Source organism: Centrocercus urophasianus, unplaced genomic scaffold, assembly GCF_019232065.1.
Source record: "Centrocercus urophasianus isolate 14NV4802_14NV808 unplaced genomic scaffold, USGS_Curo_1.0 seq_10, whole genome shotgun sequence".
NCBI lineage: Eukaryota > Metazoa > Chordata > Aves > Galliformes > Phasianidae > Centrocercus > Centrocercus urophasianus.
In genome coordinates this window covers 25327450-25342809 of record NW_024884142.1, presented here as the reverse complement: position 1 = coordinate 25342809, position 15360 = coordinate 25327450, and the positions used below count along the sequence as shown (strand labels likewise).

The 15360-nt window shown below is 39.9% G+C and overlaps 1 protein-coding gene across 2 annotated transcripts in view; it reads left to right on the top strand.

Moving 5' to 3' along the window:
* Positions 1-1258: 1258 nt before the first annotated feature.
* Positions 1259-15360, top strand: part of LOC122171991 (pleckstrin homology domain interacting protein) — a 100928-nt gene continuing 86826 nt past the window's right edge. Inside the window, exons 1-3 of one of the 2 annotated variants that reach the window (XM_042839954.1) lie at positions 1259-1311; positions 7636-7786; positions 7880-7978. In XM_042839954.1, coding sequence (XP_042695888.1) covers positions 1282-1311; positions 7636-7786; positions 7880-7978 — 280 coding nt within the window. In that variant the 5' untranslated portion in view covers positions 1259-1281. The remainder of the gene's footprint in view (positions 1312-7635; positions 7787-7879; positions 7979-15360) is intronic. The other variant, XM_042839946.1, reaches the window with a different exon arrangement.

Sequence of the window (15360 nt, the reverse complement as noted above, 5' to 3'; positions counted from 1 at the left end):
GTTACACTTGATACAAAGAAGCGGTTCTCAGGATGTCCTGTTTCATTAAACAAAAACTTGTTGGTCTCTGACCTGAGAATCGTTAGCTGAAGCGAGAGGCTGCTGTTGGTTTGTTTGAACCTCTGTTTCTTTTTTAATACCCACCTTTAAGATGCTGATCCTTGTTTCTGAAGGAAGCAGTCTTTGTCATGTGTTGATGTTACCCTCGGGTACCCTGAACTTGCACTGAACTCTACAGAGGGGTCCGAGAAAAGCTAAGAATCAAAACTACCACTGAATGTAGTTCTGTAAAGCCTTTTGCTCTAGAGGGGCCTAAAGGCTCTGTGCAACAGCTGATGGGATTTAAGCCCCAGTTCCTGTTTTATTATTTGCAAACTGATGCTACTTATTACAGATGTATTTATGTGGATCTTGCGGAGTGTGTATTTCTCAACGGATGATGCTTCTGGTTTTGTCTCCTTTGTGAAAACATTTACTTAGGAAATCTTACTAGATGTGACTTTTTAATATTAGACTGAAATTCACAGTCTTCAATATTCTATTGCTGTAGCTCAATTGATGCAAATGATGTTAAACTTGTTAAAATTTTAACCTTGTAAATTACTTTGATTTTTCTCTTTGGTCAGCAAAAGGAAACTTTGTTTCCTTACAAGATAATGCTGTTGGAGGCTTGTAATGCTACAAGAAAATACATGAATTCAGAAAAGCTATTCTGCTGTTTTGTATTCTGAAGTGGCTTTCTTTCAACTCAGATGGTTCTGTATTTTTTCCTGCAGTCAGCATCTGGGGGTGAAGCTGTCCGATTCTTGCTCAGAGGCTGTAGGCTGTTACTTTCAGCATGCCAGCTGGGTGTTTGTATGGTCGCTATTACAGTTTGTGTTGGGACAGAGGCTTTCTGACAGCTGTGTCCTTAGGAGTCTGTTTGCAGGTGACACAGCAGCAGGATGGTGGCAGGACTCTGCAGGTAGGGATGTTTTTTGTTTTCTTCTATCAGTTGTGAAGATTGAGCGAAGCTCTGCTTTTCCTTTAATTTTGAAGGACTGGGGGTTTCTCATGAGAGGGGATGAAAACTGAGGAGTCAGTAGATCACCGGTGCCGAGTTGGGGGAGCAAATTGCTTATAGGCTTTGAAACATTTTTATTAGGGCCTCGGCACACAAACAAGCCACGGTGCATCATTTGACACCGGGGTAATTGTTTTTTCATGTTCCAGTTCCATGTGAGTGTCGCTGATCTAATTGCGTGCCGTTGCTGAAAGCCGTCCAATTCTGCCGCATCCTTTATGCGCCCGTCCAAGTGTGCGGTCAGTCGGGTAAGGGAGCTGAACTGTCTGAAAAATGAGCAGCACCAGAATGCTTGTGGGATGATTCAGCTCGAGCTCTGCGCTCAGCAGCGCGGGCCCGACACCGACGTCAGGGAGATGGTGACGGCCTGGGAGTCTGCTGGGGCTGTTCCTTCTGGGGAAGGACGGGGTGCTTCAGCCAGCTGAAGGTGACTCGGGATGTGCTGTGATGATGTGAAGCTACCCTACGGCTGCTCTAGGTCTTCTAGAGTGCAAACACAGTGCATATGATGAGAACTACTGCATTAGCTTCTTTCTTATTTAAAATATCCACACAACCGTGGTGTTTTTTTTCTCTGTTGAGTTACAATTTCAGTTGTGTCGATGGTGGTTGAGGAAGGAGACGGCAGAGAACTCGCACCCAGTAGGATGGCAGTGCCATGGGTTTCGTAGGCAGTGCGGTGTGCTGTGTTGTTCTCAGAAATGTTTGCTGCTGTTTTCTAGCATCTGCCACTTCCTCTTCCCCTGCCCTCAAATGCTAAACGTGATTCAAAGTGAAAATGACAACTTATTTTTAGGCCGTTTCAGTGTTCATTCTATGTAACTTCGTGCACCTTAGCGTAAACGGAAAGAGAGGATCTGTGGGACTGGGACACTGGCACTGTACACTGACACTGACCTTCATTGTTTGTGACACAGCAGAGCGTTTCAGTCAGCAGTATGGTTGCTGTTTAGTAATTGGTTTCTTAATAAGTAACCAAGCACTAAGTGATTCATTTCTTCAGGGAATCCTGTGCTGTGAAAGTATTCGAGAAACAGGGAGGAGAGGGAAAACTGGCACTAAATCCGACAGCTGCACCATCACCTTGTTCTAGTTATTAACAGTATTTTGATGAAGGTCTTGGTATTTTGGAAGGTGATCTGGAAGGCATGTAAGTGATGGTAAGAAAACCTGTGAGGTCCCTGGCAAGGATTTGGGATTCATTTTCAGTGCTGCTATTGGACATACGTAAACTGACATGATTTTTAGCTCCAAAAGAGGAGCATTGCTGTTGTGTACATTGCTCCCACAGCTAAGGACCAAACCACTGCATGGCAAAGTGAGCTGTCCTGCACTTGTTCCTTTAGACTGAGACTGAGGTGTTGAAAGATGGACCCAGGAGGACTGTTAAGATTCCAAAGTGTGCCTTCCCTTTGTCTTATTTTAAAAATTTTTTAAATTTCCTTATTTTTCATAAGGCACGCTTCAGAATTATTATTTTTTAAAAGGAAAAAAAAACAAAACAAAACATATACAGTAAGTTGAGTACAGTTTACATGCAAGCCCAGAGAAACACACACAGCTGAGTGGTCCACCAAGCTGAAAATGCTGCTGCTGTTGTTCCTAACTTACTGTGCAGTGAGTTGCAAACCTGCAGCAGCCTGTTTGTCTGCCGAGGCTTGGGGATTTTTATCTGCTCAGACCTCACCTATTAAAAGCACAAAATAGTTGAATAACAGGTCGTATCTTTTCATAGAGCCATAGAATCATTAAGGTTGGAAAAGACGTATCTTCTTGGAGTGGGTAGTTTTTCATCAAGGTCTGTTTATTTCAGTAGAGGTTGTGTATGTTAAAATAATACGTGTTCTGCAGGGGTTACTGACTTATCTTGTGAGGTCACAAATAATTGGGAAGCGTGTGAGAAACAAAAAAACGTTTTGGGCTAATTGTGAATTCTTCACAGAATCACAGAATGGTCCGGATTGGAAAGGACCTCAAGGATCATGAATCTCCAAACCCCTGCCACATGCAGGGCCACCAGGCTCCCCATTTAACACTAGATCAGGCTGCCCAGGGCCCCATCCAATCTGGCCTCGAACACCTCCAGGGACGGGGCATCCACAACCTCTCTGGGCAGCCTGTTCCAGCACCTCACCACTCTCATAGTAAAGAATGTCCCCTGACATCCAAGATCTTCCCTCCCTCAACTTAAAACCATTTCCCTTGTCCTGCAGTTACCAACCCTTTCAAAGAGTTGATTCCCCTCCTGTTTGTAGGCTCCCTTTAGGTACTGAAATTCTCCAGTTTCTACCTCTGTGTCCCGTTTTCCTTCCAAGCTGCTCCTCTCAGAAATCAAAGCGATCCAGAGAAAAGTAATTGCATGTTCCTGCAATTCCTAATGTTGTGGTGCTGAGGCAATAACGAGCGGTACGGGCTATTCAGTTTGATTGATGGTCAGATGTAGTGCAACAATTACTGTAATTCTATTTGGAGCTTGTTTTGGGTAATGTGCTGTATAGCAGAATAGTTAAGGCTGGGCTGAGTGCTGGTTTTGGTGAGATTGAACTCGCATCTTGAGATCAAGGTAGCTGACTGGCAGATTTTATTGTTGTCCTGCTGTGGAAATGTGTCCTTTGGAAAGATGTACAATGAAACTTATTGTTAAGCATATTAACTATTGGTGTGGGGGGAAAGCAGCTGCACTTTGGGGAACATTTCAGTATGTGCAGTGCTTGGGGAAGAGTCCGGAATGGGGTTATCTTTTAGCTGGTGTCTGAAAGAGTCGGCACACAGCTGCGTTGTGCAGTGCCCGTCTGACTGAGGAGTTAAGTTGTGATGCTGTTGATTCATCTGTTGAGATTCGGATGCTGAATTATTCTGCAGTGTCATGCAGAACGAAAATATGAGCACTTGGGCCTGGTTGGAAGGTAACGGTGCTTTGAGCGTCAGTCGCAGTGGCTGTGTGCTGTGTGTTCCCCTGCTGCTCTTCTGTCACAAGCAGAGCTGGGGTAGGAGGTGAGGGGCAAAGCTGAGGGTAATGCTTTATAATGCAATGTAGAAAACATTGGTCATACTTAAGATCTGAAATTTTTCCACTAACGAAATTCAGATTCCTGTTACGGTAATGTTTAAGAAACATGACAGAATCATCACAGAAGTGAATTAGCTCATTATTCCCCTTACAAAAGCATGTCTTATGCATTCAGAGTTAAACGTTGCAGAAATACTGGCAGGAGAAGGAAAGAAACCAGCTAGAATTTCTTCTAGGTGGGGCTGGCAGTAAAAAATATCCCTGCTTTTTATTTACTGTCTGACATCACAATTTCGACATCAAATTTTAAGATCTGTGTTTGTAGTCCAGCCTGCTTTCAGCTTAGAGCTGCGTGAATTGTAACTACTGGTACATCTGTTGTGGCTTTTTCCCTGCTTCCACTTTTTCCTTTTGAGATTAAGACGACTTTCCGTCATTCTCTTGGCTTGTCATGAGCTTTTCTATTTCTGACAAAGCTGTAAAGTATCCTTTTAAAAAGTGATTTAATTTCCTTTTTTGTCACTTAAATCTGACTTCAAAGTCTTTTTTTATTTGGTTTCCCTTCTCTCTCTGAGAGCACTAGGAATATTTGGTGTTGGTTTTGCTTCTTTTCACGATTTACCAGAAAGGAAGAAATCAAAGAACTAAGATGAATTTCTGTGTGAATTTCTGTGCACTTTTTCATTTTTGGTTTCTACTATAATGCTAATTGTCACATTAACAAATTAATAGTGTTATAAGAGGATTATTTTCTTTTTCCTAAAGTAGAAGAAAGAAGTTTTCACCCAGAGAAAAATTAATACTGTGTTTTAAATAAATGAAGTCCCTTCATTTGCCTCTTTGTAGAAGCAGAAAAGGGAAGGGAGTGAGTAAATAACACTTGCAGTGAAATGAGACTTTTCACCTTTGTAGATTTTACAATGAAATGAAGCTTATTCTGCTTTTTTCTTAAAAATAAAATTCTTGTGTATGCTCAATCTCATAGATGTAGAATATATTTACTTTCCTCTTACATAGGAAAATAAGAGGCACGTGTTGACTGCATTTGGTTCCTGAATTTTTTATAAACTTCCTGGAACTTGCAAGTGTTACATGGGCCCATGCCACTCCTTAGACTTATTATTTTTGTTTTATTTCAGCACACAGCTCACTTGGTGTTGTGTTGGTTTGTTAACGAGCTGGGTGCAAGGGCTGCTTGGTGGCAAACTGCTTGTTAGGGAAATGCTGCCCGGAAGCATCGCAGTGCCGCTTGGTATCGCTGCCTGTTTTCACACAAATGGGCTTAGACAAGAAGAGGATGTATTGTGGATAAAAGGTTGGTTTGAAGATTGTACCTGCTAATGATTAAGAGCTCCCTTATTTCAAAACAATTGCGTAAGGAATTGAGCCTGCCTTATTTCTGCTAGAAAACAAACAAACAAAAAATGAACACATGGCTTCTGACAAATCATGAGACGTGTGACTCAAGATGCAAGCTAGCTGTAATTGTGGAATGTGTCAAAGCTGATTTGCTTCATTTGCCTGAGATTTTGTGCACTTGCAAGGGTGTGTAAAAATGAAGGGTGTTGAGCGGGATAAAATGGCAACTGCATTGCACAGGGAGCTTAATGCTGGTGGTCAGATGAAAAGCATCGCTAATTGTTAGTCTTCAGGAGACAAGTTTGGATCCCACAGACACGAGGTCTGGCTGCAGAGAGCTCTCGTACAAAGGGCTGTATTTGTTAGGTTTGTGCTGCTGCTGATAGGAGCGAAGGAGAATAAAAACGGAGGAAATAGATCTGGGCTGCTGATGGCAGGAACCATGCGTGGCTTTGTTGCTCCTTGCAGCTATTCTAATATTCTGGGGCACTCAAGCGTGCGTTCTGACTGCGATTCCTCCTTCTCTAAGTAAAGAGAAGCGAGTTTCATTTGCATGTTATTGATAAGGAAAATGAATCAGAATAGCAAGTTCTGAGCGCTGCGGATAATTTTTTGTCTCTTACGAGTGCCTGTCTGATGTCATTAAATTTACTCCAGTGAACTAATCTGTACCATCAGCTGTAACTTTCAAGTACTTCTCAAATAATTTCTAATATTTTTCAAGAGAAGCTTTTTCTATTTTTTTCCTTTGTTTTTAACCTGTGTGAATTTTATAAATCATGTAACTGTAAGGCAAATTCAGGCATCTTGCAAGGCCTTCTGCAGGGGAAATGTAATTAACGGCAGGAGTGGCAGAAGAGACAGCTTTTCCTTCGTCACTTGAAGCGTGGGGTGGTGGCAATTCCAGGTATGAGCAGAGCTCTTCCAGGCCCTCAGACACGAGCAGTCTGTATGTTAGCAAATCATTGGAATACCTGAAGCAACTGCAGCGTGTCAGCAAGATGGGAGCTTGTTTGACAAAGAACCAGGTATATTCCTATTAATTGCAGTACAGAAGGACCCATCTGCCTAAAATGCCAGTCGTGTCCTTCTGTAGTTGCAGAATAACACAGCATCACAAGTTTTTACTGCAAGTCTTTTCTGCAAAGCAGTACTGTGAAGTCGTGCTTCAGGCTGGGTGAAGGACAAACTACTGTGTGCCAGATCCCGTACTAGAGCAGAGGATTGAGTTCTCATTCTCCCTCTTCATTTTTCTGTTTTAAATATTCTTTTCTATTTTATTTAAACTGGTAATAACTGAAGAAGAAATGTTTTAAAATGTCCATCTGAAAGCTTTGTGCTTAATAGCATTTTACTGTTGTCGTGCATTTTGAAACTTTTACGTAAAGATGTATGTGGTGGTGTTGCAGAGGATGGTCTTTAATTGTGGTAGTTCAATAGAATGATCATATTGGTTTGATGATGCAGTCAAGTGGCAAGGAGATCTGCTGCTGAGAATAGGAGCTTGTTTGGTTCTGTGCAGCTGAAAACTGAGCAATGACAGAAAGTGGTCGTGGCTGGTGTGTGTATTCCTGGGTTAAACTACAGTTTTTAAGTTGAATTCCTCAAGTGAACGTTTTGGTTTAGATGTTTTACATCTTTGAAAAAAAAAAAAAAAAAAAAAAAAGGAAACAAGGCAAATTGTGGAGTTTCAGTAATGCCTTACAAACTTGGTGAGTTGAATGCCATTGTGCCAGGTGCATTTTCTGCAGAGCTACGTTACATATTCAGTGTATTCGAACCTTTCAGTAATTCTGTAAACATTGCATTCCTTAGAGTCCTTTTCTTAATCTTATGTTATGGTAATTGAAATTGACCAGACAGACAATTAAATGTAATACTGAATTTGTTCTTATACATTTTTCATTGTTATAAAGGAGCTTATTAGTCAATGAACAACTGTGCTTTAAAGTCACAGTAATAAATGTCAACAGATCTCTCTACAAGTAGCATACTTTGAATAGCAAATTTAATTAGGACCAGCTGGAACGAGTTATTGTTCTTAAAGGTCGTTATATGTTTTTATCTTCTAAAGAAAATAATGGTATATGAATTTGTGTAACAATCAGAAAACAAACAAACAAACAAAAAACAAGCTTAGGAATTCTTCAGAAATATTACGCTTTTCTTTATCCGATGTTTTGCTGCTTCTTTTGTGCAATAGGTGAAATACTACCGACACTTGGCACCCGATCACTTGCTTCAAATATGTCATCGACTCGGACCGCTTCTAGAGCAAGAAATCCCCCAGAGCGTCCCTGGAGTGCAGACGTTATTGGGAGCTGGCAGACAGTCGTTGCTTCGTACGAACAAAAGTATGAAAATTGTGTGAGAGCTTTGAGAATTTTTGCTATTTCGTGCCTGGGAAAATCCTGTTCTCCATTCTTTGTGTAATTCTTCTGAAACAGGTTGCAAACACGTTGTGTGGAAGGGGTCTGCTCTTGCTGCGTTACATTGCGGGAGGCCTCCGGAGTCACCTGTGAACTATGGCAGTCCACCTAGTATAGGTAAGTCAGTTTTACTGAGGCACTGCCACTGCACAACCTGACTCCCAGGGTAATTGATTGTCGTAATGATGAGTGCGATGTAGAGTTCTGTTTGTCCTTGTTTGTGTCATATTCCTTGCACTGAATATTAATACTTAATCAGATGTCATAACTGGTCATATTTGCATGTTTGTATGTGGAAGTTCTGCTCTGTCAATTCTGCTCTGAAGCTAGATATTTTTCTCTTCGAAGCATACGGCTGAATAGACTACATTTCAACAGTGAATAACACCAATAAAACTCATTTTGCTTAAGGTATAATAATGCTGTCAGTAGATAAATAATTTGTGCAGTGGACCAACTTAAAACCAGGACAGCATAGTTTATACCTGTTATTGGAGAAAAAGAATAAGTCACCTGGACTGGTGATATTTTCTTTGGAAAGTTGTGAGTGTCTTGTAGGAGTGATCATTTCTGCTCTCTGGTCCATTGAGTAATTTCATAGCTCTGCTTTAGTTGGCTGTGTTGTGTCATGAAGCATGCATATACATAATGTATATTATATGTAATAGGTATATCATTAGTTACTTTTTTAAGCTTTAGTTAAGGTGATATTTTGATCTCTGTTCTGTGTTAAAACTACCTGTGGGAAGAAAAACTGTCAAAACATGATGTATATTGCTACCAGTACTTCTCTAATATTAGTTTAGTCAGGGAGTGGTCTTTTTTTCTTTTTTTTTTTTTCAATTATGTACAGCTGAATGTGCAGAAAAGCATATTCAGAAAATCTTACAAGGCTTCAGAGTAGATCAAGCATCTAATTAGTTCTAAAAACAGTACAGTGGTTAGTTAAAGGTATGCCTTGAACAGGCTAATTTACACCTTCTTTCCTGAAAGCTGTTTAAGCACACAATTAGTCAAACATCATTTGACCTCTAAGTGTGTGTGTGTGTGTGTGTGTGTGTGTGTGTGTGTGTGTGTGTGTGTTTGTGGGGGAGGGGGAGGACAAACATACATTCTCAAGAATCTTTCTATAGATGTAATGAGCAGCAGCAATGTTATACAGATTTCTTTTCAATCATAAAGCAAGGACATATTGCAATCCAGAATTCTTTTTTTAGATGTAGAGGCACTTTTATTTTTCTTAACACTTGAAAATTTAAGGACCTGGGAAACTTAAAGGTGACTGAATGAGTTGAGATGCCTCGAGGAGTAAATACTGCAGTAGCAGCAGGTTTCTGGGCCAACCTGAAGTTGAGTTGTTTAAGCAACGTTAATGCTGTGATGCTTCACCTTGCTGCTGAAAGATAGAAACCTGGTCTTCACAGCAGCCTGGCTTGCCAAAAACAGAGTGCTGAAGATACATTGGGAGAGCTAGTAACAAGGTAGAAATGCACAGCTGGGTGCTATTCAGGGGCACTCAATATAGTAACTTGCTGTAGCAGTTCTTGGAAGTTGGAACTCTGTTATTGGGATATTGTTTCCCTGTTAGGTTTCTAATGGATGGGGATAAGAGCTCAATTTGGATATTTAGATTATTTCTAATATTGAAGAATCGCAAAATCAAATATTAAAGGCACATAATGTTTAATAAAGTTACTCCCAGAGGATTATGGTTTTGTCCTATAGGCTGAAGCAGAAACATGCTACAGCTAAGAAGCTTTTGAGGTTGAGCGCTGCCAACCTTGATTTGGTCAGATGGCAAAGTATTTGGTGTTCTAGTGGACTTGTTATTTGAAGGCTTTAAAGGAGTGTGGCTTTGGTGGGTATTTAGAGCTAAGTTTTCAAAACTTCCTCACCTACTAAACGTGTTGGCTTGAGGCAATTCTCTTAAACCCTACATCAACAAGATTTTATTTACAGATATCATTTTAATATTTAATTATAAAGAATTGCTTCCATGTTGTATTCTAGATGTGGGGGAAGAAATGTTTGTTGTTGAATATTTCCCATCTCAAGTGTCTGTGCATTGTCTTGAACACTGAAAATTGGAAAATCTTGGGCCAGGTGAGCAGCCTTGCCTGCAAGGTGTGTGGAAGACAGAGTTGTCTGATAGTGAAGGTTTCCTTGGTGGTGACTGTCTTAATTTTCTCTGTACTTGGCATGTATACTGAAATGTGCTTGAAGAAAAAATTAGAGCAGAAGGCTCTGTGTTACTTTGTACTGTAGCTGAATCCATGATGTGCTTTTTTTCAAGGGACAGGACCAGTGCATGAGGTCTGCCAGTTAGGTATCAAAGGAAGTTGTAGAATTGCCATGTACAGAAGTTGACTGTTAGGAGAAATAACTCTCAAGAGTCTTTTTATGGAAGAAAAACTAGGGCTTTCTAGGTAAATGTTATTTTTATGGAAACTTTTTGCAGAACACCGAATATCTGCAAAATTACAGTTACTTCAACGTACCGCTTTTTTTCATGACCAATAATTTCCTTTTCCGAACATCCAAATAAGTGCTGGTAACTGCATATTTTCAACTGTTTTTTGAATGTTTGATTCAGACCTGTGTGTGAAAGCATTTGCTTTTGATTAATCCTATTCTAGTCCAATCCTTGCAGTGAAACTGGGAGTTGGAATAACACTTAATTCATAAATTGAAATTATTCTTAAGTAAATTCCTGTAGGAAGGCTGTGTTTTACATATTTGCTGTTTGGACACTTATTCTTCAGGCTGCGTATATTTCAGTTGGAGAGCCCACTAATGACTGGGGAGTGGAAAAGAAGTCTGTCTGTTTTGTGGAGGCTTTTTCCTTTATTTACATATACTAAACATGTAGCTATATTTGTTCATTTCCTAGCTTTAGGAACCAATGCAATCATGATACTGTTATTATATGCTTTAGTATTAAATTTTTTTCTACATTATGATAGCAGCCTTGTAGCTAACTTATATGCACTTAAAATACATCTGTACAGGTACTTACTTCACCAGAAATCTACAGTGTATGTCTAGAATATAATAGAAAACCAAAACTTGTGTAACGAGTAATCTCCCTCTGTGTTTAATTAAAATCAAAAAGGAGAATTGGAACTCAATAATCTTTAAGGTCTCTTCCAACATAAGCCATTCTATGATTCTTTTTGTTTTGTTAAAGATCCGTAAAGACCTTCAGGGATGCAGAAGCAGAAAAAGGAACTCTTTTTAAGTAACTTTCAGGAGCTCTGGAAAAGCACAGAGCCAAAACTTGAAGTTCTGAGTTCAGAGCTCTTAGGGAAGCTGGTTATTCATGTGTGAAGACCTGAGTGAGACTGGCTGCTCATTCTCTGCTAATGAAGAATATGTTCCCTGGCTGATTAATGCATCTGCCTGGTTTTGCTGAATAGTCCACTTCAGGAAAAGTTCTGAGAGATTTTTTTGTCTTCTCAGTTTCTCTATTCAGTTATCCTGCTGTTTGGGCTGAAAACAGAACACCATGTTCTAAAAGCAGTGCAGATGTTTGTTTTCAGAAATTTAGTAAATACTTAAGGCTTAAAAGCTAACTTCAGACTATGCTGTATAACCATTTCCCTGTGATAATAAAAATAAACCCAAAATAAACTAACCCAAAAGACCAACTTTTAGGTTTTTTTATACTACAAATGTGATACATTTTCAAGTACCTGTGTAAAAGTAACATTTGTTATTTATTCAAGTCTAAAGAAAATTATACTAAAATGGAAACCTTGTGCAAGAAGAAATAAGAAGTCTTAAGGTACTCGTATTTTGAGTGAAACTCAATGACTAAATAATACACAGAATGTAAGTGGGGTTATACTGAAGTCAAGGATCAGGTTGGAAGTACTTAGGATAGCTTTCATTTGTTGTTGCCTTTCCAAGTGTCTCACCTCCCCTCTCTGAATTGTTAAGGATTTGACACCTAATTCCACTGAGCAAATTGACTTCATATGTGAAGCTTAAGATGTACGTAGACTCTTTGTATTCTCAGAAACACTCCTGTGGGGAGTCAGTATGCTTTAACTTTCCCATAGACGAGTCCTGACTCGCTCAAATTGCTAGCTTTACCATGGTGGCTGTTACCTGTGAGCCAGAAGATTTAGATTTATGCATGGAGTTTAGAAGCTGAACAGAGAAATAGCAGAAAAGCACAAGTCAACTCAAGCTGCCTTCTTGGCTTTGAACATCTTTACAGAAGGGGCATGGGGGGGGAAGCCTGAATGCATGATGCTTTTAATATTACTAGCTTTGACAGTAGAAGGAGGAGTCAGGCAGTCCTGCTTTATTGTTTTTCAACAGCCCTAAGTGCTGTAAGGTCGTTAGAGGTGTGACTAGCTTCTCAAGTTATGAAACTCGATTCATTATGGGTAGGAGTTGTAAATAATGTGTTCTTCAGGTGTCCTTCCAGCTTTTTCTCTTGAACCCGATTCACTTTTTGTGTGAATGGAAAAGGAACAAAGTTGGTTTCTGTTCTGTGGAATAGGAACTTTCGTCGATTGAATTCAGGTCCAGAATGGAAGAAAATAATACATAAGCCGCAGTGATTTTGTGCATGCTTTTAAAATGCAACTTATACTTGGTTAAAAAAAAAAAAAAATTATGTTGTGTTTATCAATGGGCGAAGCACACTGTGCTCCTTCATCTTTAAAAGACATATTTATGTTCCAGGGCAAAACTATATAAATAAAGGGATCAAATTGGTTGCTTTGATAAAACTAAGATAAGAAATCCATTGGGGAAATAAAAAGATCAACATAATTAATACAGCTATGTCTGTCAGATACCAGCATTTATCTTGATTATATAGATTGCCATTTTTGTTGCTAGTTTTGTTTTGGGTACTGGGTGAGATAGAGACATTCTAAAACTTTGGAGGCATTCAAGTTGGTGCCTGCTGCATGCCTTTTGAGTAAAAGAAGGCCTGTGACAATTTTCTTCGTGCTCTGTTGAAATTTCCTACCATTTTGCATTCAGCAGCTTTATGTTTGATTTTGAATTGTTCTGATTCAAGGCAAACAAAGTAAGCAAAGTAGGGTGATCTTGACTCTGAGGTGTGTGGTTTTCAGATTTATGTTGTTACTAACACTGAATCATAACAGTAGGAATGAGATTTAAAAAACAAAACAAAACAAAACCAACAAAGTGAAGTTCAATTTCACTAGGTTGTTTTTAATATCCCAGTTTTCCATTCACATCTTAGCTTTCAAAACTGTCCTAACTTTCTTGCTGACAAAAAAGAAGAAGTGCAGAGTCCTGCAGCTGGGGACAACCAATTCCAGGCACCAGGGCACACTGGGGTTACCCAGGTGGAAAGCAGCCTGGCAGAAAAGGATCCATGGGTCCTGATGGACACCAAGTTGAACGTGAGTCAGCAGTGTGTCCTTTCTGCTAAGAAGGCTTACAGTATTCTTGGCTACATTATGCAAAGTGTGACTTCATCAAAAAGAGGTGGTCCTTTCTCACTACTCAGCACTGAGGAGGCCATGACTGGAGTGCTATATTTGGTTTGGATGTAAGAGAGAGTTGTGTTGGGAAGAGTCCAGCATGGGGCCGTGAAGTTGATGAAGGGACTGGAGTGCCTCTCCTCTAAGGGGAAGCTGAGAGAGCTGGGAGAAGACTCTCGTCAGTGTGTATAAATACCTGAAGTGGGACACAAAATTAAGAGCCAGGCTCTTTATTGTGGTGCTCAAGAGGCAGTGGCCACAAACCAGAACACAAGAGGTTCTGTCTAAACACCGGGGAACTTTCATTCACTATGATGTTGACCGCAGACTGCCTTATGAAGTTTCCACCTGTTGTGGTTTGACCCAGCAGGACGCTCTGCACCACAAAATCGTTTCTCACTCCCCTCACTTCTACTTGATGTATGGAATATCCCTTTGGCCAGTTTAAGTCAGCTGTCCAAATTCTGTTCCCTCCCAGCTCCTTGGATACTTTGCTGTCAATGGCCTTGGCTCTGTACAATGCTGCTTAGCTGCAACTATAAACATTGGTGTGTGTTACTAGTATTGTTTTTCTCCTAGAACCAAAACACAGCATTATACCAAACACTGAAGAAAACAGTTCTGTCCCAGCTGAAACTAAGGCACTGTCCTTGGTGATACTCAAAACCCAACTGGGCTCAGTCATGGACGCCCTGCTCTGGTGTCCCTACTTTTGAGCAAGGGTTTGGACCTGGTGTCTTCCAGAAGTCCCTTCCAACCTCAGACAAGTTGTGATTCTGTGATAGCAGACAGTTACAGGACTAAAACCTGCAAGCCAGTTCATTCTGTATTAATAAGCAACTGATAATTCATAACAACTGAAATATTAACATTCTGTGGAAATGTGTGTTTTACGTATTTGAATATCTGTAGTGTATGTAGCTTTCTAAGGCATTTTTTTTTCTAATGAGGCAGCTCCAGTATTAACTAGGAAGAATCCTGATTTTCTTTCTTTTTTTTTTTTTTAATATATAACCAAAATGTCAATTAGGACTAAGTAATGAAGTGTTGTTCTGTGTTGTACACACAACAGCTGGTAACATCTGTGATTTATTTTTTTCTTAGTAAGGATCAATCTTGTGCATGGGTACAAGAGGCATAGAGAGCTAAGATAATTTTAACTTCCTTAGTTGGCCAGGCATTGGGTGGTATTTATTTGTGTAGCATGCACTTCACAGTGCCTTTCCAGTAAGCAAAAGCCAGCCAGTCTCTGCTGTGTAGCTTTGTTCTCACATCAAACCCTTCTTTATTCTCTTGGTTGACACAATGTTCTCTTAAGTGTTCCTTGGATAAAGTTTATGCTGTTGCCTTAGCTGGTTATGGACTGCAAGTGGCTCCCGCTGCAGCTGTTCAATTGCCTATAGGTTGTCCCTCTTCCTGTGATTGAATCATCACCTTTGCTCATGTTGACTCAATTGTGTGAAGCCAAGCAGAACCTAAGCAAAAGCAGAAAACTGCTAGTAGAGCTCAAATGAGAGTTACAGGAGTAACTGCTGTACAGGAGTTTCTAAAATCAGTCTTCCCTAAATACAGCAAAAATCAAGCTAAAGTGGCTTAAGGACTATACAAAGATGGTAAAGCCAGACACAAGAAACTACTCCTTTAAACTTAAGACATATAATTAGTACAAAGGCACTATTATTAACAGTTGGTAGTTTTTCTTACCTTGACTTGCACTGGAAAAATCAGTTTTACTATTCTCTTGCATAAGATGTGGCTGTTTTTCTTTCATTTTTACCTGTACTCTGAAGGAAAAAAGCAGTGGGTCCTCTGCTAACAAGGTGGGCAGGTGTCACACTGGAGCCATAAACATTTGGAATAAAATGTGTAAATACTTCTAGAGAAACGAGTTGAATCCCTTGGCAAAGTGAATGAGATTAAATGGACAGCTGTATTGAGGAAACTGAGGAGCAGTGATAGATGCAGTGATAGATACAGGTTTATAATACTGCTTTTTGCCCTGTCAAACTAATTTTTAGTTCACTTAGA